General features: G+C 48.0%; 1 protein-coding gene across 11 annotated transcripts in view; it reads left to right on the top strand.

The window, feature by feature from the left end:
* The first annotated feature begins 221 nt into the window (after positions 1-221).
* The window catches only part of LOC102946326 (PILR alpha associated neural protein), a 29,477-nt gene continuing 5,816 nt past the window's right edge, over positions 222-23,882 (top strand). The window contains exons 1-7 of one of the 11 annotated variants that reach the window (XM_043539464.1): positions 222-325; positions 1,628-1,756; positions 12,553-12,677; positions 22,053-22,121; positions 22,338-22,903; positions 23,086-23,167; positions 23,449-23,610. In XM_043539464.1, the coding sequence (XP_043395399.1) occupies positions 22,105-22,121; positions 22,338-22,903; positions 23,086-23,167; positions 23,449-23,610 (827 nt within the window). In that variant the 5' untranslated portion in view covers positions 222-325; positions 1,628-1,756; positions 12,553-12,677; positions 22,053-22,104. Of the gene's footprint in view, positions 445-1,189; positions 1,757-12,289; positions 12,678-14,086; positions 14,454-17,126; positions 19,613-22,052; positions 22,122-22,337; positions 22,904-23,085; positions 23,168-23,448; positions 23,677-23,882 lie in introns of those variants that run through there. The other 10 variants (XM_043539400.1, XM_037910789.2, XM_043539181.1 and 7 more) reach the window with 10 other exon arrangements.

Below are 23,882 nucleotides of genomic sequence, written 5' to 3'. Positions count from 1 at the left end.
GTAGGGCACCACGTAATTTGGGGCACCAAATTTCATGGTGCCCTAGGCAGCTGCATACTGCATATACAGCGCTGGCTCCAGCGACCAGCCTCATCCCCCAGCCAGCCCCCCTGCTCCGCACCCGCCCAAGTCCCCATTCGACCTCTTCCTCCAAGCCCCCTCCCCCGAGCGATGCAGCCGGCTGGATTAGCGGGTACTGGAACCGGTAGGAGGGGTCAGACCCCGCCCCTGCACTCGGCGGCGGGTGGCAGGAAGCAGAGCGACCCGGTTCCAGCCCGCACCGCTGTGCCAGGTCCCAGTCGCATTGCTCCGCTTCCCGCCGCCGGTGAGTGTGGGGGCGGGTCTCTGACCCCTTCCTCCAAGCTCCCTCCTCTAGCGACAGGGGTGAGAGCTGGGGGAGCGAAGCAGGCTGGGTCTGGGTCCCTCTGCTTCCCGCTGCCACCGGTGAGTGGGGGCCGGGTCCAACTCTTGCTGCTAGCGCTAGGCCCCCCTCTAATCCCCCGCGCTGCCCTGGGCCTCCCTGCCCCCCCCCCCCCAACTCCTGCTGCCGGTGCCCTGCAGCCCTTAAACGCAGCCTCCCCGCCCCGCGGAGGGGACGGCCCCCCAGCAGAGCGGCTGGTCCGTCCACGGGGGGGTGCAGGTGCTGGGGCTGCGGTAGGGCACCACCGTTGGTAGGGACAGCCCTGCCTGAACTGCACACACGCCACAGAAGAAGGCAAAAACAAAAAACCCCAAGGTCACTGCCAATCTGACCTGGGGGAAAATTCCTTCCTGTGTAAGGCTGAGGTCTTTTCCTGCAGCCATATTAGGAGAGCAGTAGCCATGAGCCAAGAAGCAGAAAGTCACATCCTCACATTCCATCTAAATTACATTAAAACAATGTAATATTGGGCTGTTAAGAAGGCGGTCCTGTCCTAACAGCAACCACCATCATCAAATAAAGAAACAGATCTTAAGAAGAAAAGGAGTACTTGGTGGTGCCTTAGAGACTAACAAATTTTTTTGAGCATAAGCTTTCGTGAGCTACAGCTCAGTTCGTCGGATATAGCTCACGAAATCTTATGCTCAAATAAATTTGTTAGTCTCTAAGGTGCCACAAGTACTCCTTTTCTTTCTGCGGATACAGATTAACACGGCTGCTACTCTGAAACAGATCTTAAGAAGGTTAATTCTATGATTCTAAGGAAAACTTTGATAGCATTCTGTGGCAAGAAATCACTTATCATAGAATATCAGGGTTGGAAGGGACCTCAGGAGGTCATCTGGTCCAACCCCCTGCTCAAAGCAGGACCAATCCCCAACTAAATCATCATCAACAGTGGTGGTTGCAAAATCCCTACTTCTTTATTGTTTTGTCTTTATGGTCCCCACTTCTCTATTGTCTGTATGATCTCTGTCTGGTTCTTTGATTGTTTCTTTCTGTTACATAACTAATTTTGCTAGGTATAAATCAACTATGGCGGTGGGGTATGATTGGTTAAAGAATTGTTTTACAATATGTTAGGATTGTTTAGAAATTTGTTTAGTAATATTTAATAAAATGATTGGTTAAGGTATAGCTAAGCAGGACTCAAGTTTCACTGTATAAACTGAGGTCCAAAAGGAAGTTCTTTGGAACCAACTCCAGGGCACAGCCCCAGGATCAGAGCTGCCAGACCTCAACACCCTGCCAATCACACTATGCAGAAGCTGGATTCCCCGGATGACCTGATCCTGACTGGCCAGCAGGAAAAGTTCATCCGCCTTATTGGGAGTGGTGAGCATTGTATGCTTAGCATGTGTGTTCTGCTTTGGTGACTGTTAAATAAATAGAGCTTAAGGATATTCCTGTGTAAGGCTCTTTCACTGGTAAAAGACCCCGTATACTCGTAGAGCCCTAAGTCCGCAGGGAATTGGTGTTATACCCTGAACCCATGGAGGGGTAGATCCCGGAGCCCATGGAGGGGTAAAGTTGGGTGCCTTATACCGGGAGCCCTAGGAATTGGGAAAAGGTTAGGGTGCCTAAATTAACTGGGTTATGCCTTGAGACCACGGAAGGGTAAAGGTGGGTGCCCTAGAGTGTGTGTAACAGAGAATTTTGTGCGGGTAACACCTGACCCCACAATATGATGATCATTTAGACCCTGAGCATGTGAGGAAGAACCAGGGAATCAAGCATTTGAGAGAGAGAATGCTTGGTACCACTCAAAGGCCCTGACCACCTGGCAAATGTCCCATCTTAGCCATGACTATCCCTGATGCTTTGGAAGAAGGAGATTAAAAAAAAATCCCTCCCAGAAAACATGAGGGAGGGGGAATCTCTTCCTGACCCTGCCAGCAGCCAGTTAAAATTCTGAAGCAGGAGTTTTAGGGCGATAAGAGAGAAACCAGACGTGAGCCCCAGGGCTGTTGAGACTCCTTCCCTCCCCCCATTACAAGCAACGCCATCATATGATCACATTCTTAATTTGTCCATCTCTCTCTTAAACTAATTAAGTTGTTTGCCCCTAAAACTCCTGTTGGGAGGCTACATTTGTAACGGTTAGACCCCTCCATCCACAAGGTCATAGAATTGTAGAATACCAGGATTGGAAAGGACCTCAGAAGATCATCTAGTTCAACCCCCTGCTCAAAGCAGGACCAATCCCCAATTTTTGCCCCCAGATCCCTAAATGGCCTCTTCAAGGATTGAACTTGCAACCCTGGGTTTAGCAGGCCAATGCTCAAACCACTGAGCTATCCCTCTCATAACATCAGGAACACATTACTGGCTCCCAGTCATAGGTATAACTATTTAGGTTTAGGTTTGGTTTATAAAAGCCATAGTGTGAACACAGTTACACTGGTATAAAGATGATTTATATCTGTAATAGTTATTTCCCTTTTTGTATAGTATAAAGCAACTCTATACTAAGGGTATGTCTACACTGCCCTCATTACAGCAAGGCAGCGCTATGACGTGGGGAGTGTAGACACGCTTTATCGCTGGGGGACAGCTCTCCTGTGATAAAAAAACCCTCACGCCGAACAAATCACTGTCTATACTGGTGCTTTTCAGCACTAAAACTTTGTCGCTTGGGGGGTGTTTTTTCACACCCCTGAACGACTAAAGTTTTAGCGCTGAAAGTGGCAATGTAGACACAGCCTAATGTAACTGCATGCACAGTAAAGGGCTTGTACAACTTTAGCAATACTGGTACGTAGTTAAATTGGTACAACTTTCTAATGTTGAAAGGCCCAAGTTCCCTCTGATCTCGCTCACTAGATCCTACTCCCTATAGTAAAATATATTTACTTGCAGTATATTATTCAGCCACTAGATGTCTCTGTGTGCTGTGTACAGTTCCAGAAAGGGAGCAGCTCTGGTAAATAAGGGAGACAAAGTTGGGACTCAAATTAATATACAAGCCCGTTTGTGTCTGTAGTTGTTTTCTTTACAAAATACCTCCTTTTGAAGAAGGATTGTGATATATATATATCATATATATATATTATGATACACCCTGCCCACAGGTGGGAACGGAACTCACTTGGAGCTCCTCACCCCCAGGGAATGCCTACACTAGATTTTTACATCAAATTAATTGATTGCCAGTTATATTGAGGTAATTAACACATTTGTAAGGGCTAATCTGGACACTCTACAAAATGTACGTTTCAAGGACAAAAATATTTGCAGTTTAATTTAGGATATGGGCAAAAATAGTGTGTTTCTATTGTGTTAGCTCAATTGAGTTAGCTTAACATGATTAACATGTTGCATCCGGTGAAGTGAGCAGTAGCTCATGAAAGCTTACGCTCAAATAAATTGGTTAGTCTCTAAGGTGCCACTAGGACTCCTTTTCTTTTTGCGAATACAGAATAACACGGCTGCTACTCTGAAACTTAACATGATTAGAAAGCCCAGTTAAGGGTATATCTTCACTAGGCCATGTCTGTGATAGAAAAAAGGTGTGTTTTTACAATGAACAAGCTAATGGACATAGCTATCTCACTGTAAACTCCTAATGTAGACAAGGCAAGTGGGTGAGGCTCTTTTGACCATCACACTGGACTCATGCTGGGCCAGTTTATTGGGGAAAGGCTGTGAATCTGTGGTACTGGAGTTAACAGTTTCCTGACACTCTCCCCACAGTAGTGTGGAATATAGAGGGAACAGGGTTTCTAGGAAGACAGAAAGGGATGGGGAGAGCTGTCAGTGGTCAGATTACAAGGCAGAATTAACAAAAGATCTCTGTCTCTTATCTCTGTTTCTGTATTTGGGCCTAATTCACCATTGCTTTACATCTTGTGCAGTCCCTTCCACCAACACAAAGTGAATACATAGCGGGTATAGAATGTAGGATTTGCAGCATTTTATAACTCTCTCCCCTACCCCATCTCCTGCTCCTTCCATCTCAGGTTTTATCTCTCTATTGATCCGTTTCTCTCACACTCTCTGATATGCTTGCTGCCTTTCATTATTAGTCAGATAAAGCCAGGAAGCTCCATCATCCTAGCTACGTGATCCTGTCTCTATCCTAGCTCTGCATCTCTACCCCTCACCCATCTCATCTGCTATATTGTACTGCTGCCTTTCTGCTTCGATTTCATGCAGCTGTGGGCCTAAAACAAGGATAAGGCCTGTGGAAGTCTCCTGTGTAATCCAGACTCTGAGATGCCCTCGAGCTGAGGTTCCCACTGTCTCCCCAAAAACACTCATTCTAATCTCTCACAAAAACTCTCCCATAACCTCACCATAGCACAGTAAAGCATAGCCTTCCTCTACCTTTAGGCCCTAATCTAGTGTGGTCAAGTTTTGTGATATTTGGTGTTTTTCTTAAAGCCCCAGCTCCTGGAGCGGTGAGAAATTCAGCTTTCATTTTCTGAAAAAGTAAGTTTCTACCCTCATGGCTACTGAGGAAAGCTGGAAATATGATTCCAGTGTAATCTAAAACTGGAAGGCAAAGAAAAGGAATCCAAAATTTATTATTTTAAAAAATCGCTCATATTATAGGTCATATTCTAGGCCAATCTCATTATTTTGGGTCCTGACTCATGATTTTTGAATGCTGGGGGCTGACAAATGCTTCCAGCCCTAGCTCTAAAACCCATCCCCTCACTGTGCCCTAACCATAGCCCCCCACCCAGGAAACCCCACTCCCCCTCCCCCTAACTTCATCCTGTCTTATGCTAAACCCATTAGGGCGTATCTATATTATTACAACGTGTTACTCTGTTTGAATGCAGTTGTGAAGAAATGAGATAGCTGGCATGGTATTCATCATGATTTGCCTTGCTCCATACTGACTGGTCACAGTATCATGTAATTCTTCACAATTGTATTCAAGCATGGAAGTATTCATAGATTCATACATTTTAAGGCCAGAGAAGACCATTATGATCATTCATTCTGACCTCCTTTATATCATAGGCTATCGAATTTCAGCTAGTTGCCCCTGTGTTAAGCCCAATAATTTGTATATTACTAAAGCATATCTTCCATGCAGGCATCCACTCCTGATATGAATACTCCAAGAGATAGAAAATCCACCACTTCCCTTAGTAGTTGTTCCACCCTCATTGTTAAACATGTGTGCCTTATTTCTAATTTGAATTTGTCTGGCTTCAGCTTCCAGCCATTGGTTCTTGTTATGTCTTTCTCTGTATATTGAAGATCCCTTTAGTACCCAGTATTTTCTCCCATGAAGGTACTTATACATTGTAATCAAGTCATCTCTCAGTCTTCTTTTAGATCAGCTAAACAGATGGAGCTCTTTAAGTCTCTCACTGTAAGGAATTTGTTCCAGTTTTCAAATAATTTGTGTGGCTCTCCTCTGCACATTCTCCAATTTTCCAACATCCTTTTAAAGATGTGGACACTAGAACTGGATGCAGAATTCAGATATTGGTCCCATCAGTGCTGTAATCAGCTGTAAAATCAGCTTCCTGTTTCTACACCCCTGTTTATACATCCAAGGATCACAGTCATCCTTTTCGCCACAGTGGGAGTTCATATTGTTTACCCAGTATGACCCCTAAATCCTTTTCAGAGTCAGTGCTTACCAGGATACAGTCCCTCATTCTTTAGGTGTAGCCCAGCATTCCTTTTTCCTCGATATATAACTTTGCATTTGCCTGTATTAAAACACATATTGTTTGAATGGGCCCAGTTTACCAACCAATCCAGATCACTCTTTATGACTGCCCTGGTCTCATCACTGTTCACCCCTCTGCTAATCTTTGTATCACATGCAAAGTTTATCAAGAGCGATTGAATATTTACTTCCAGATCATTGATGAAAATGTTGAATAGTTGTGCATTTAGTACTGCTCCATGCAGAACAACACTAGAGACACTCCCATTTGATGATGAATCCCCATTGCCGCTACTTTTGGGGGAATGGTAAGTAATGAAGTGACAAGTCACTGATACAGAGTGATCTGGATGACTTGGTAAACTGGGGGCAAGCAAACAATATGTGTTTTAATATGGCTAAATGTAAATGTATACATCTAGGAACAAAGAATGTAGGCCATACTTATATGATAGGGGACTCTATCCTGGGAAGTAGTGACTCTGAAAAAGACCTCAGGGTCATGGTGGATAATTAGCTGAACATGAGCTGCCAGGGTGACGCTGTCCAAAAGGATTAATGTGCTCTTGGGGTTCATAAACAGAGGAATCCTGAGTAGGAGTAGAGACGTTATTTTACCTCTTTATTTGGCACTGGTGCAACTGCTGCTGGAATACTGTGTCCAATTCTGATGTCCACAATTCAAGAAGGATGTTGATAAGAGAGGGTGCAGAGAAGAGCCACAAAAATGATTAAAGGATTAGAAAACATGCCTTCTAATGATAGACTCAAGGAGTTCAATCTAGTTAGCTTAACAAAGAAATGGTTAAAGGGTGACTTGATTACAGTCTATAAGCACCTACATGGGGAACAAATCTTTAACAATAGGCTCTTCAATCTAGAAGAGACAGGTATAACATGATGATGGCTAGAAGCTGAAGCTAGAAAAATTCAGAATAGAAATAAGGAGTAAAATTTTAACAGTTAGACCAACCATTGAAACAACTTATCAAGAATCATGTGGATTCTTCATCCCTAACAATTTTTATTCAAGATTGGTTGTTTGTCTAAAAGATCTGCTCTAGGAATTATTTTGGGGAAGTTCTATGGGCTGTGTTCTACAGGAGGTCAGACTAGATCAGGGGTGGGCAAATTATGACCCCTGAGCTGGATCCAGGCCGTCAGGGCTTTGGATCCGGCCCATGGGAATTGCCACCCGCATGGCGTTGTGGGGCCCGCGCCACTCCCAGAAGCAGCTGGCACCATGTCCCTGTGGCCCCTGGAGGAGGGGGCCAGAGGGCTCTGTGCGCTGCCCTTGCCTGCAGGCACCGCCCCCTGCAACTCCCATTGGCCGGGAACAGGGTACCGTGGCCAATGGGAGGTTCGCGGGAGGTACCCACAGGCGAGGGCAGCGTGCGGAGCCCTCTGCTCCCCCTCCCCCAGGGGCCGCAGGGACGTGGTGCTGGCTGATTCTCAGAGTGGCCTGGGGCCAGGGCAAGCAGGGAGCCTGCCCTGGCCCCGGTGCGTGCCGCTGACACCCTGGAGCCGCTCCAGGTAAGCTGGCACCTGCACCTCAAACCCCTTGTGTACCCTGCACCCCAACTCCCTGCCCTGAGCCCCCGGCTTCACCTCGCACTCCTGCCTGTACCCCAACCCCCTGCCCTGAGCCCCCTCACACACCCCTCCCTGCACCCCAACCCTCTGCCTTGAGCCCCCCATGCACTCCTCCGTGCACCCGAGTCCTTAGCTCCCTCCCGCACTCCCATTCTGCACCCCAACCCCCTTCCCTGAGCCCCCGCGTACACTCCACACCCCTCCTCTGCCCCAACCCCTTTCCCTGAGCCCCTTCCTGCACATTGCACCCCCCCAACACCCCACACTCCCTCCCGCACCCCAACCCCTGCCCTGCCCTACATTCATGGCCCTGCATGCAATTTCCCACCCAGAATGTGGGCCCTCGGGCCAAAAAGTTTGCCCAGCCCTGGATGAGCTGATCACAATCATCCCTTCTCGCCTTGGAATCTATGAATATAGTGTATAGTGCCAATTTTTTAACCAGAATGTCATGAAATACTAAGTCAAACACCTTACAAAACTCCAAGTCTATTACATCTACACAGTTACCTTTGTCAACCAAACCTATAATCTTATCAAACACTGAAATCAGGTTAGTTTGATAAGACCTATTCTTCATAAACCATGTTGACTGGCATTCATTATATTCCTATCTTTTCATTTTTTATCAGTTGAATCCTGTACCAGATTTTCCATTATTTTATCCAGGATTGATGTCAGGCTAACTAGCCTTTGCTTATTCAGGTCATCTTGCTTGCCCTTCCTGAGTACTGGCACAACATTAGCACTGTTCCAGTCATATGGAATTTTGCCAGTATTATTTATCAAACATTAACATCAGCGGGCCAGAGATCTCCTCAGCTAACTCTTTTAGGACTCTTGGGTGCAAGTTATCTGGGTGCTAATTTTAAAATGTTTATCCCTGGTAGATGCTGTTTAACATCCTCCTTAGTTACTAATGGACTGGAAAGCAGTTAATCTATTCCTCAATTGATATGAGTACATCATCCTGCTCCTTTCCAAATACAAAATAGATTTAGAAGTATTTATTAACACTTCTGCATTTTCTGCATCATTATTAACAGTTTTACCATCTCCAGCTAGAAATGTGTCTATATCACTGCTAGGGTTTTGGTTTTGGTTTGTGTTTTTATTGGGAGGGGGGAGGGAGTGGTTAGGATATATAATTGCCATAACAGATAAGGCATGAGCCTGACCTCACAGTACCACTATCACCCTAATCAATACCTTAAGCTCACTCTGATCCTTTAACCTTTACACTACCCTAAGTTTAACCCCTTCCAAATAATACCCTGTGTATAATGTCACCCTATCTGCCTCCTCTAAACCCTTAGTCCTTAATACCTCATCCCAACCCCTTCATCCAAACTTTACAGTAACAAGCCTCTTCACCAATCTCACCCTAATCCCTTACTCCATTGTCACTATAACCTTCTCACCCTAATCACACCACAACCCCCTCACCCAAAGCACTCCCTAACCTCACTGTGACCTGCCCATCCTACCCCTTTAAAATAAAAGGTCCCTTAACCAATGCCCCAGTGCCCATCCCCTAAATTCGTCATAACCCCTTCAGGCTAATCTCACCCAGATATCAGCCTAGCACCCTCCCGTCCTTTCCGCCTACCCCCTTCATCTGTCTATCTCTCTCCTTTTCTTAACACCCTTGCATTATCTTCACCTCAGGCATGTGTGTGGGGGGGGGGAGGGGGGGGGGGGGGGACGACTTGCTCTGTATCTCCCATTTCTCTGACTTCTTCCTCCTGTGTTTTTGCTCTTGGGGAGATTTTCAGGCTTTGCATCATTTGGATCTTCGCCCTTTAACTGACCTTTTTCCTGATTGAATTTTCTCCTCTCTTTTGTGCTTCCCAATTATAATAAATGCATTCACCAGAATTTGAAAAGGTCAGCAGGAGCCTGAGTGGCTAGTTTAGCCCCTTCTGGAGGCTCATACCCCTTAGTTAACTCGTAGGTCAGGAAAAGGGAAGGAGGGAGTGGGAGAGAGGGAGAAAGCCAGGAGAAGACTGCATGCTAACATGCACAGGATTAAGATGTCTGATTTTGGGAGAAGTGGTGGCACCATGTACCCCACCCACAGTGGGGTGTCCCTGGTCCTCTATATATCGCTGGCTGCATAAAGTGAGTGTGGTGAGGATTAGCAGAGTGAGGTTTCTACAAATCATTTGCACAAGTCCCAGGAGGGCTAGAGGTGAAAAGGCTGGAGAATGGGAGAGCAGGCTGGATAATACCCCCACATAAAATCATGGGGAGGGAGGAGAGGTGAGGGGTTCTGAGGCACACATACATAGACCTCTCTCCAGATACACACACGCTAAAATTCTCCCAATGCAAACACAAATCCTGACCTCCCCACCACAACATACACACTGACATCCCTCCACACACACAAGATCTCACCATCAACCTCACGCACAACCACACATGCATGCTGATGCCCCCAGACACACATACACTCAACTGATTCTCTAGACACAAGAAACACACACTGACTCTCCTAGACAGGCATGTGAAAACACACACAAGAAGCACACACTGACCACATATTTCAGAGTAACAGCCATGTTAGTCTGTATTTGCAAAAAGAAAAGGAGTACTTGTGGCACCTTAGAGACTAACCAATTTATTTGAGCATAAGCTTTCGTGATGGGATGAAGTGAGCTGTAACTGACCACATATACACACATGAAATAGACATACGGACACCCTCAAACAACTGACTATGATTTATTGGCATGACAATCTATAGAAGTGTTGACAAAGTGTAATAGACACAGTCTCCTCATATATCTGTTAAAGGTGGGTATAGTCTATTCCAGGCTTCACACGGTTCTTGAGGTTTGATCCTGTGTGTCCATTTGTCATCAATGTCCATTCCTAATGCAATGGCAGGTTGCTATATAGTATATACCTTTTCTGTCTCTCTCCCAAGGTCAGGAACAGTCTTTCCTCATCCATTGGGAGATGAGAATTTGAGGAAATGGCTTTCTTGTTCCCTCATATTTCAGAGTCTGGAATGGAAAATGTCTTTCTGTCTCTCCTCTGTCAACTGTTGGTTGCACAGTTGCTCCCCTCTGGATTTAGACTATGCATTGTGTTTAATAGTTTGTGGTGAAGGGAATATTTGCATGTTGACCCCATCCGCAACCCCTCAGACACACACCCCTAACCCCTCTAGCCTCAAACACACACTCAGAGATTTACTCAAAACAAGCACAGCTATTCCCATTCAGAAACAGCCAGGAATGGATCCAAATAACAAATGGACATAGGGAATCAAACACCAAACACAGGGTGAAGTCCTTTTCTAGGCAAATCATACTCCCCTCTGATGGACACCTGTCTCAATACATTTTGGCAACACTTGTATAGCTTGTCATGCCAACAAAGTATTTAAAGTACGATTAAATTGGCACACACAAACACATTCTCATACACTGAAACGTAAACATTTCCACAGACATCCCCAAATACACACAGCAACACATCCAAATACATTGACACACAGAGCGTGGACACTGATGTGCTCCCCCAAACACATACACTGACACACAGTACATCTGTCACCCAGACACCCTGCCATGCACAAACTCCCCCAGGCATGCAAACAGTTCAGTTCACTACTTTAGAAGGATAACAACAGTTGCCTAAGTTTGATCTAGAGGATCACAAATAAATTCTGAAGATCTGAAGTTTGGGGCAAGGGGAGTCTAGTGGGGATATTAGAGAGATGGAGATCCCAGTGGCATCAGGAGAGATCTGAAGTGGGCGTCTGGTAGAGGAAGAGGGTATGGGAAAGGGGCAGTCCTGTTCTGGTGGGGCACTATGCTGAGTGTTGGGTGGGGGGGGGTCTCAAAAGAAGGACTGCTGCATAGAGGGGGGATCCAGGGTTTTAGAGGCGATTTTGGGGAAAGGGGAGGGTTCCAGGGGTGACTCTTGGGAGGGTAATCACTGGGTAATTTCTGCGTGAGACAAGGATCAGAAGATTCCAGAGAAGGGGAATATCCTGGAGGTGGGATATTCTGCGTGGGTGTTGGGGGTCTTCTGGGAGAGAGGAGATTACACAGGTGAGGTTACAGGATTGGGAAGGGGGAGGAGATTTTGGAAGGTTTATGGGGGAGGGGGCTCGAGGGGGCAGGGGTGATGGGGAGGGAGTTTGAGGAAGAAGTGAGTCTAGCGGGAAGATTGTGGAGAGGGGCTTTCCAAGGGGGGTGTTCTGCATCACTCCTCCCAAGGACAGACCTTTCTGGCGTCTGACTTCACTGGGTAGCGCTCAAGCCAGAAGTGACGGGTCCCTTGGAGACACCTCTCTCCATAGCAACGTAATCGCTTCCCGTTAAGATCCTAACAATAAGCAGGCAGATGAGCGGGGGAAACAGACAGACAGACAGACTGAGCCGGGGGCGGGGAGGGGAGGGGAGGGGACGGGTCTTGCTGCAGGGAGCAGGAGGGCTCAGCTGCTGGGGGCCAGGTCTGTTGGGGGGCACAAGGCGGGGGGTGGATGGGGTGTGCGGAGGAGAGGGGAGGCTCAGCGGCGGGGGCTCGGGGGCACTGGCGGCTGGCCCCGGAGCAGGGGCTGGGGGGGAGCGCTGCGGGGCGGGAAAGGGAGAGCTCCGGGGCTGGGCGGCGGCGGGCAGAGGCAGGACCGAGGCTCTCAGGCGGGGTTAAGGCTCCAGTCGCTCTGAAGCTCTGGGCTGTCCGCGGGGCCCCAGCCTCGGCTCTCCCGCCTCAGGCTACCCGCCCCCAGCTCTGCCTGCACAGCCAGCCGGGGCTGCGTCTGCTCGGCGGGCGAGCCGGCAGCCAGGGGGTTAAAGGCAGCCAGGGAGGAGAGACAGAGGCAGGACGGAGCTGGCCCAGCCCTCGGCAGCTGTTTATTTCAAGACAGTCTCTCGGTCTCCTGCAGCCAGGGCTCAGCCCCGCCGAGCCGCCCGCCCGGCCATGCGAGGCACCGGCCGCAGCCGACTTAGCCGGGCGCCCCCAGCCCCGGGCTCCCCCGCTCCGGCTGGCCCTCGGGCGTCTGCCCGCAAGGTGAGTTTGTTCCCTGCCTCCGGGCGCCGCGGACGGTCCCGGGGATGCGGCTGGATGGGCGGGGCTGGGGAGGGGGGCGCATCCTTCCCCACGTCCTTCCTCCCCTGCCCGCCTGGCCTCTCGGGGTCCCTGGCCGCTCCCCGCCTCGAGCCGCAGCTGTCTTCCGCGAGCACCCCTCACCTGGCTCCGGGGCGGATGCCTCTCGCCCTGTCCAATACTCCCAGCCCTGCGGCCCCAGGAGACCTGTTGTGCTGGAGCTGGCGCTGGAGGAAGCGTGCAGGGGAGACTGGAGAGCCGAGGATTTGGACTTAGGGGACTGTGAGGGAAATTGGAGAGGCAGAGAATCAACATACTTGTTACACATGCGGGGGAATCCTCACAACACGGCCCCTGGGTGCCCGGAATCCGCACCCGCAGAGCGCTACCACAGGGGGTCACACTCGCAGTTCCCAAATGCAGATCTACGCCCAGTGTACAAGCACTGACTTCACACCTCTGGGCCGAAGCACAAGGAAATCCATCCCCGAAAGGCACACCCGGAATCGTTCCCCCAGACAGTGGGGACCTGGGATTCACGTGCCCAGTATCTGAGCACACTGGGATCTATGCCCTAGGACACTTGCATTGGGATTCCCATTGCCAGTCACCGAACACTTCAGGATCCTCACCCCAGTGCATTAACATTGGGTTAACACTCCCAGCACCTCAGCACCATGGGACCAACAGGGTGGGGTATTAGCACAGGATTCACAATTTCAGCCAGCACAGCATCCACAGACATTCATTACCCTGGATTCAAATTCTCAGCATCCAAACACAGCTACATCCCACAGGATGTGGGATCCCATTTCCCAGCCCCGAGCACAGTGACAATGGGTTAGCCCAAGTGAATTAGTACCATGATTTCAACATCCCCAGGACACTAGCATTTGCAATTCACACTCCCAGCCTCCTAACCCCACCCAAGTGCAGCAGAATCCACACCTTAGGGCAAATGCTTCCTGCCCCAGTTCTCTAACGCTGGGATTCACACTTCCTGCCCTAAAAACCAGAGCAAGTCATACCTTGAGCCACTAGCACCAGGATTTGCGCTCCTACTGCTCACGTATGGTGGGATTGGCACCCTGGCACATTAGCCCTGAGATTCACAATGCCCAGGCTTAGTGGAGTCTGCTGCTAAACACTGCCACTGGGATTCACAGTCCCAGACCCCAGTCTATCCAGGTTCTTATACAGATGGCTGCCACCACAGTATGTGAACACTTCTCAGTGACAGACATGATTTCACTCTCTTCCTTGCCGAGTGGTGAGTGGGTCATGCTCAGTCTTGTTTCGGCTTTTTAAATTATCATAAAGAGTAGGAATTTGGTGTGGGTTAGGCTGAGCAAAGAGGGAGTTTGCCTTTAGCTCTCAATGAGGTGGAGTTAATGGGGAATGTTGTTTTATCTGGTAGTGAGGTCCATAGTCTTGGCCCAGCTCCTATGAATGTTCTGTTCCTCATAATCATGAGCCACCCCCTTCCCCCAGGTTGACAATTTCATTATTCCAGTGGAAGGTATTTGTCATGTGAGGCCATCATCGCAGAGGGAGAGGTGATTGAGTGCTCATGTCACTGGGGTCAGTCCCATGGAGGGCTTTGAATATCAGGATGGAGACCCTGAATTGGCTCTGTGTTCAATGGGGGCCCTGCGTGGGGTGCAGGGTGATGCATTCCAGAAAAATATGTTGCTGAACAAACAGGCTGATGCATTCTGAATTAGCCAAAGCGCTCTGAAGGTAAAGTGCTTCATTCCTATATAGAGTATTGCAAAAGTCTTATTTAGATGTTACAAATATACAGATCACTATGGCCAGAGCCAAGTCAGATAGAATTAGGTGCAATCTTTAGATCGTCCCTGGCTACCTTCTTCCCACTAGTATGACCTGTCTTGTACGTATTCAGCTTTAGCCAGTTGCTCATTATTTAGATGTTGTTCACTGCAAGACATCAAGAAAACTGTGAGATTTATAGTTTCCAAGGCCTCAAGGGACCATTGTGATCATCTCATCTGACCTCCTGTATAGCACAGACCATAGAATTTCATCAATTTTATTTCCTTCATCAAGCCCATAACTTCTGGATGAGCTACAGCATATCTTTTAGAAATATATCCATTTAAAGACAATCCACCACAGTCCGAGGTAAATTGTTCTATCATGGGATCCTTATTGTTAAAAATTTGCACCTTATTTAAATTTGTCTCACTTCAACTTCCAGCAGTTGGACAGTGCAGATAACAGCTGATGCAGAGTTGGCTATTATCTGCTTATTGCTGGCACCTCAGCCCTTGCAGTCTCCCTAGTTCTCTCTACAGTTTTATATTGAATAGGATGGCAGAAAGAATTGAGTGTTCTTGGCTCCTACCTATGAGAGGCATTGGCATGGATCAACAGTTGTCAATAATGAGTTTTTGAATTCCAACTGAATGCAACAGGATCTGCAGTTCAGGACACTAGCAGTGGGAGTCATATACACAGCATCCAAGTGGAGCATCATCTCGGGTTCAGCCTACTAACACAGGAATGCATGCTTCCAGCCTGTGAGTGCAGCAGACTGCCCAGGGCATTAGTTCTGAGAGGCATATTGCCAGTCCCTTGGCTCAGTGGGATCCATGCTTTGTGGCATAAGCACCAAGATTCACGCTCCTAGTTTCCAAGAACTGTGGGATCTCTGACACAGGAAACCAGAACCAGTGAGTGAATGCAGCTAGCTACACAACCCAGAGTAACAGCACTGGGATTCACATTCCCAGCCTCCAAGCACAATGAGATCTGCTCCTAGTTAGTACATTAGCCTCAGTATTTAGAGTCTAAGTCTGGGTGCATAGTGCGTGTAATGCTGCCTGCAGTGACTCAAGAGCGTGGTACCAACCTCAGGGCAGAGTTTTAGGAACCTGGGCACAAACTCCAAATCAGTTGTGAGTTCTACCCTTAGATTTCAGCAACCAAGTGTCAAGTGGAAACCCCTCAGGTACTTTAACAGCCTCCTCATGGAGTCACAGACAGTCCCCTTGGGTACTCTGATCTCTCTTGCCACCTAAGTGAGCCTACCTCTGTGATAGATGGTCTCTTACACCAAGAATCACAGTAGTATTCAAGCTACTCTCAGTCCCAAAGGACCAGTTACTTACCCCAGGTCAGTTGCACGTTAGATCTCCCACCAAAAACATTATTTGGAGCCAATCTTACAATAAACTATATACAGATTTATTAAAATAGGAAAAGGAAATTAAAGAGTTATTTACAAGGATAAAGCATGTAAACATAGATACACAAATGAGTTACAGTCTTAAATTTCATCAGGTAATAGAAGCTTCTGTAATAAGCAAACTCTATATGTTGGTTAGGGCTAACCCAGGTTAAGCAGCTGGAGATCTCTTGCTTATGCTTAGAAACACCTCCCCACACCCTCCCAAGTCCAAGCTGCATAGAGATCCCAAGTTCCTTTTGTTTGGGGTTTTTATTCTGCTCCTGCCCTATCCTCTGAGTTGCAAACTTAGCTGATGGAAGGAGTCCACTTGATTGACTCTTCTTCACAGGGAGAACGGCAGAACAGTAAAAGTCTTTTATGCTTTTGTTGATGGTACACAGGGAAATTCCAGTCTCAACATCCCATCAATGGACTTTTCCTTTTGGGGAGGCTGTAACACCCTTGTGTTGAAGATCAGCACCTTACACTAATTGATGTCTCTCTCCTGTCTGGGGATTTACACAGTTCAGAGGTTCACAATACAAGTGCTCAAATATTGCCTTACAACATGGGTAGGGCCCTACCAAATTCCTGGCCATGAAAAATGTGTCATGGACCGTGAAATCTGGTCTTTTGTGTGCTTTTACCTTATACAATACAGATTTCACAGGGAAGACCAGCGTTTCTCAAATTGGGGGCCCTGACCCAAAAGAGAGTTGCAAGGGGGTTGCAAGGTTATTTTAGGGGGGGTCGTGGTATTGCCACCCTTACTTCTGCACTGCCTTGAGAGCTGGGTGACCAGAGAGTGGTGGCTGTGGCCAGGTGCCCAGCTCGGAAGGCAACACCCTGCCAGCAGCAGTGCAGAAGTAAGGCTGGCAATACCATACCATGCCACCCTTATTTCTGTGCTGCTGCTGGCAGGGGCTCTGCTTTCAGAGCTGGGCTCCCAGCAAGCAGACGCTGCTCTCCAACTGCCCAGCTCTGAAGGCATCACCACCACCACCAGCAGCGCAGAAGTAAGGACAACAGTACTGCAACCCTCCCCACTTCCCCTCCCCCCCCCCCCCACCAAAATAAGCATGCGAAAACTCCCCCACACCCACCACTCCTTTTTGGGTCAGGATGCCTACAATTACAACACCATGAAATTTCAGATTTAAGAAGCAGAAATCAAGAAATTTATGATTTTTTAAAAATCCTATGACTGTGAAATTGACCAAAATGGACTGTGAATTTGCTAGGGGCCTAAATATGGGATACAGATGTTGTGAGATTAATGCACGCAGCAACTCACAAGCATTCAATAGAGACTAAACGCATCCTTATAATTCTAATACAGTCAAACCTCGCAATAATGCGAATTCGGATATAACGCGATCATAAGTTGGCTCCCCTTTAAGGCCGTAATACTGTTTGCATTTTACCGGAATACTTTTTTTACGACATTTTTAAATAAACCGTGTTCTTCCGGTCTTATAAGATAAAGTGACTCGTGGCCATTGCAGGCCCACTGCACTTAGTTCTCGGGTTGTACATGTGTATGGTGTTTGCCTATGAACTTGTTATTAGTTTCCTATATTTTTTTAAAAAAATATTTTACCATTATGGATACGCCATTCGCAAATGCAAGTCATTTTCTGCCCAAGAGAAATTGTACGCCCTGGATCAACTAAAGAAGGGCAAACAACAAACTCAGCTTGCTAGAGATCTGGGAATTAGCGAGTCCACTCTGCGAGTGTGGAAAAAAGAAGAAAAGCTCTGTAGCCTACCCTGCATTCTTGAAGAGGAAACTGGTTTACAGTGTAAAAAGGTCAAGTTTGCTAATGACGAAAGCCTAGATTCAGCCTTGTACCAATGGTTTGTCCAGGCTTGCTCAGAAGGAGTTCCCGTTTCTGGCCCTATTCTGAAAGCTCAAGAGAGAAATTCAATCGCCTTATCAATGGAAATGAATCCAAATTTAAGGCGAGTAATAGCTGGCTGGACAGATTTAAGAAAAGGCACATTATAAGCCAAGTTCTTGTGTCGGGGAAATCCATTCAGCTGATAAAGAGGCTGCTGATTCCTACCCAGTTGAGCTTAAAATGTTGCTGGAGGAAGGTTGCTACACAGCCGATCAAGTTTACAACTGCGATGAGACTGGTTTATACTTTAAAATGTTACCCAATCGCACCCTCGCAACCAGGACTGATAGTCACAAATGAGAAGGCTTTAAGCAGAGGAAGGACCGAGTCACTCTCTTTATGGCTGCCAGACTTGTTGACGCAAAACAAGTCAGATCTCTGATGATCGGAAAAGCGAGGTCTCCCAGATGTTTTCATCATGTTAATAGGAAGGCCCTTCCCTTTGAATATACCAACAGCAAGAATGCATGGATGAATAGCTCCATATTTGAAGACTGGTTCCATAAAACTTTCGTGCCAGCCATTTGGGCTCCTTTGCAAAAACTCAAGCAAGAGGAAAAAGCTCTCCTCCTGCTGGATAATTGCCCTGCTCACCCCACAAGGAAAATCTTGTCAGTTGTGATGGCAAGATTAAAATCTCATCTCCCGAAGAACTCTACGTCAGAAATCCAGCCACTGGACTAAGGCATCATATCTGTATTTAAGCAAAACTATCATAGTGAAATGATTAAGCGGATGGTAGCGGATAACACCTCCTCCACCGACACATCACTGGCGTAACTCAACTTGAAAGAAGTCTGTCACCTCGGCGGGAAAGCCTGGGATGCTATCTCTGCACGTTGCATTGAATGATGCTGGATAAAGGGTCTTGGTCCAGTTTTTCTGTCATCTACACACGATGATGGTAATGACAACGAGCTTGAATTTACAAGATTCATTGAAGACAACGTACGTTTAGCCCAAGAAGCACTCAGAGAATATGAGCACAGTCATCATGATATCCTCAACTGGTTTTCAGCAGATGACATCTGCCCCATATATGAACACATCTCAGATGACGAAATTGTTGCAAACGTCAGTGGGAAGAATGAAGCTGCACCATCAGAGCCCGAAACCAGTGGCGCTAATGACAATGACAAGGATGGTGGCACCTCAACTCCTCCACCAAAAGTGTCCAAGGTAGTAAAGCACCTAGAAGCCAGTTTGAGGTGCTGGAAACTCAAGACGTGGACAGCGTCAAAATCCTCCAACTCAGAAGCATTCTTGACTTTGCTAGAAGCCAACAGCAAATAAACAGACCACACTAGATAGCTTTTTTTAAGAAGTGATGAAATTTAAAATTGACTTTGCACTCTGTGCAATGATTAGTATAGTCGATTTCACATGTTTCTTTCATGTACATGTAATTAAATTATTACTTTTGTGTTTAAAACACGCTGGGATAACCATGGTTTTTAACAAGACTTAAACTGACTGGCTTGAAATGGTAAATTTTTGTAACCCCGCTAAAAAGCGACCCCACATTTATTGCTATCAAATTTTTTGGACCCCAATTATCGCATTATAGCGGGGTTTCACTGTAGTTATTTTAACAATATTAACACACAGGTGAGCCAGACTGATTCCAGTTGTGTGTTTGTCGGTCTTCAGTTGAGACAAGGGGACCGTGGCATAAACTAGAACCTGGTCTGCCAGCATCAGAGTGGAATCACCACCCAAGGGCACCAGAACTCCTGCTTCTAGCCTCTGAGTAAAGCTGGATTCAGACTCCCAGCTCCTGAGCACAGGAAGATCTGCACCTGCAGGTACAAGCCTGGGATTCACACTTCCAGCTGCCAGAGGCATTGGCATCCACACCCCCAGGACATTAGGGCTGGATTTCACACTCTCATGCACACAGGTACTGTGCTGCAGGGTGCTAGCACCAGGATTTGCATTCCCAGATCTTTAACACAGCCTGAGGCACTGACACAAATTCACACTCACAGCCCCTAAGCACAGCAGGATCTGCATTACAGGGCATTAGGACTGGGATTCATGCCACCTGCACCTAAACTCCCAAGTGCTGGGATTCCACTCCCAACATCCCCTCCCAAGTATAGGTGGAACGAAGCTTCAGTTCAGTAGCACAGAGATTTACACTCCCATCCTCCATGTAGGATTCCCACCCCCAGGACAATAGCAGCCAGATTCCTACTCCCAGCCATTGAGTGCAGAAAGATCTGCACCACAGAGCACTACCTCGGGAATTCACATTCCCAGCCCCTAAGCACAGCAGGATCCTTATCCTGGGGCCCTAATGTCTAGTGCAGTCTGGGCAGGTGGGAAGCTGCACCACAGAGCACTATTGTTAGGATTCACACACCAACCTTCTGAGCCTGGTGGGATCCACACCCCAGGACACTAGCGCTGGGTTTCACACTGTCATTCCCAAAATACAAAGGGGTCCATGCCCTGGGGCAGTAGCATAAGGATTTGCTGCCAGTCTCTCAAGCATGTTTAATCTTCTAGGGCAACATGATAATAATCCAGATAACCTAGGTCCTGCTAGGAATCCTTTGGGCTCTGCGGGAACCTCACCCCATCAGGTGTCTTTGGGCTGAGCTGCATTTGAACATCTTCCATGCAAGTTCTAGGTCTCACTCTATCCATCACAGCTTGGGAGTAATGTAACCCCTGCATCAATGGGATGCAGGGGCAAGAGTGGCTACTGATCTCCCCCCATTTTCATATCCAGGGGAACCCCAGGTTCTCTTCACAGGGTGATCCTGTCACGTGTGGGAGCGGGAGAGGTTGCATTAGCAGATGGATGAGGTTTTTCCCCCTCTGTGAACCTTGTTTAAACATTTAGCAGAAGAGACCTAAAAATATCCCCACTTAACACGTCAGGGAGGACATCTCCCTTGCCCCACAGTTGGTGTGACACTCGCTACCTACCAATAGGAAGGGACTTTCATTTAAAAGGGTGTGTGTGGGGGGGGGATTGTTTTTAATTAATGACATGACAGGGGGAGACTAAACAGGAGGGGATGGGAAAAACCTCCGAAGGGCTCTGTGGAGCTTGGGAGTGGAGGTTGTGCAACAGGTTGGCCCTTGAGTCAGCCCTGGCAGGACATTCTCCATGCTCAGTGATTCATGAGTTTCACCCAGACATATGCACACACAGGCTGTTTTTCACCCCTCCACTGGGTACCAAGACAGAGCAGCAGGAGCTATCAATGGGTTCCCCGCACATACACGTCCTCATTGACCCTGGGGCTAATATTATGTAGCTACCACAAAGAAATTTTCAGAATATTCATATTGATTTTCTGTGTAAAGGTTTTGCTTTATAACGGACTCCCAGTGTCAGGCACCTCCTCACCCCCACATCTCGGAAAAGAGTCTGGGACTCCACTGGGCACTGCTTAGAGGGAGGGGCCTGAGAGATGGAGTATCTCCAGGGCATGAAGGGTAGCAACACCATGCCTCTTAGTGCCATGCTAGAATGTAGGGAGAATAGGTCTGGCCAGACTATAAATCCAATCAACAAAGTCCGTCCTTAGTTTACTATTATCTATGCTAGGTAACAATATTTTAATAGAGAAAGTGGGAAAGAGTGGCAGAAAGGAGAGAGAGAGAGAGTGAGAGAGAGAGACCTGGAACAGATGGTATGGAAAAGCTAATTTCATGTTAGCCAATGGGAATGTAAATATTAAATATTTGGTAGGCACATTTTTGCTCTTAAATTCTTTAGCAGGCCTGGACTTTTGCAGATTATTCATTCTCACTTTCATAACTTTCTTTATCACTGTTGTTTTTTCCCATTTTCTCTTTCTTTCTGTGACACACAATGGAAGAGTCTCTCTTTTTTTTTTTAAATAAATGGATTACTCACTCCACACTATAAACAAACATAGGAATGAAGATTCCAACTTGTTCTAGTGACAAGCAAACAAAGATACTGAATTCCTCTCTTGACCTTCAGACACAGCAGTCCCCCGGGAAACTGTGTGTGGTTTGTGTGCGCATATGCATGAGTGTTTGTGTGACTAAGTGTGTGGTAAGGAGGGTGTGCCTATGTGAGTCTGCAGCTTGTGTGTATATTCAAGATGGGTATCTGTGGACTGAGGGGCCTCAGCAGAGCTGTTTGTTGGGGCCCAGGCCATGAATAGCCAGGGATGATTGAAGGCTGCACATCAGTACTGAGGGACACCAGGAGTGGTGGAGATGATGTGCACTGGACTTCCTTTTTTTGTCTCTTAGTGAAGAATATGAGACGAGGTGGTTGCTGAGTGAAGAAACTGTTGCATCTGCTATGGAGTCAGGTACCTGGTAAGTTCACAACTTTCAAAGTTAACTGATAATCTAGAAGGCACAACACAGAATGGGAAAGGAGCACTAGCTAACTCCCCACTTAGCCGGTGCTCCTTGCAAGAGCCACCGTAGGAAGGGGGATAGGAATGCTGGCTGTGATGGGAGCTCTCAGCTACTCCTGTCCTGGCATCTCCCAGCAGGAGGTACTCTTCTGATAACTCTCTCTCCCCACAGTGTAATGCTCCCACTAGTTTCCTGCCTCCACTCGCTGCAGCTCTGGACCGTCCTGCTTCTGGCCTTAGCAGTCTCTTCACATGGCGTCTGGTCTCTTCGCTCCCGGAGTCCCCTTGCTCCCCGGCCACTCTGTGCCCGTCGCAGTCCCTCAGCTGCCAGGCCTGTTTGCATTTGGGACAAGATCTCACCATCAGAGAGAGACTCTCGCTTCATCACACTGCGCCAGCGATCTCTGACACCACGGGATGGGGAGCTGCGTCATGTGATGCGGCTGAGGCGCCAGGCCCCAGGGGCCCGGCCTGCCACCCCCTCTGGGTTTGAGGAAGGGCTACCTTCATCCCAGTACCCCTGGGCCATTGTATGGGGCCCCACAGTGTCAGATGAGGATGGAGGTGATCCCAACTCAGCCAATCCAGGCTTCCCACCTCTGGGTTACACCTTTGTTTCACCACACGGGATGGCAACGGCACAACCCAACTCCCACTCGCTGCTGCACAATGCGGGGCTCAACCTGCGGGAGACCCCTGCCACGCTGAGGCCCTTCTTGTTTGCGCCCCGGGGGGAAGGTAAATCTGCTCTACATCTTTCACCCTGTTCCTTATGGCACCCCCTGCTGTGAAAGGCCAGGAGTGCACTCTTGGGTGGGAGGGGAGGGACTCCCCACACCAAGCCCTCCTGCCCCTTTCCCTGCAGTGCCTTTGGCTGGGTGTCAGATGTGGCTCTCACACACTTGCTCTATTTCTCTCAGGTGTGGATCCTCAGCTGTATGTTACTATCACAATCTCCATCATTATTGTCCTAGTTGCCACCGGGATAATATTCAAGTTCTGGTGAGTGGGGTTTAAGGGTGTGGATGTCTTCCTGCTTGGGCATCTGCAAGGCTGCTCTGGGAGTGAGTGGACTCCACTCGTTCTGGGGGCTCATAGGGCCAGAGACACTGCTTGGACTTGGTGGGGTGGACTTGGAAGGGGCTTTGGGGACAAGGATCTCACTGTGCTCAGGGTGCTGGGTGTATCAGAGGCTTAGGGGCACAGACCCCACTGTTCTCAAGTTTCTGGGTACCTTAGGGGTTGAGGCCTCCCCTAGTTTCAGTGACCCTCTCTCATTGCAGCTGGGACCGTAGTCAGAAGCGTCGTCGTCACTCTGGCCAGCAGAGTGGGGTGCGGCAGCAGGAGAGTCAGCAGCCACTCACAGACCTGTCGCCCACCACAGTCAGCATCCTCGGACCCTATGGAGACACAGTGGTCCCGACACCTGAGACGGAGGAGCCCAGGCAGGTCCAGGAGGGTGTAGAGAAACTGGGGGGCCAGGGGAAGAGCAGGACCTTCCAGCTCAACCGGTGAGTGACAGAAAGGATAGTGAGATGGGGGTAGGAACTGGGGAAGAGAGAGAGGATGAAAAGAATGCTGGAACAAGAAGAAACAGACAGAGGGAGGGAGAGAATGAAATTCTCTGATGAATGTCTTTGAAGCCCAGGGCAAAGCGGGATTGTTTAGTGTGGGAACCAAGTGGGGAAAAGAGTGAATCTGGGGAAAGGAGCTCAGG

The sequence above is a fragment of the Chelonia mydas genome, chromosome 1, assembly GCF_015237465.2.
Source record: "Chelonia mydas isolate rCheMyd1 chromosome 1, rCheMyd1.pri.v2, whole genome shotgun sequence".
Classification (NCBI taxonomy): Eukaryota; Metazoa; Chordata; order Testudines; family Cheloniidae; genus Chelonia; species Chelonia mydas.
This window is presented reverse-complemented; position numbering and strand designations above follow the sequence as displayed.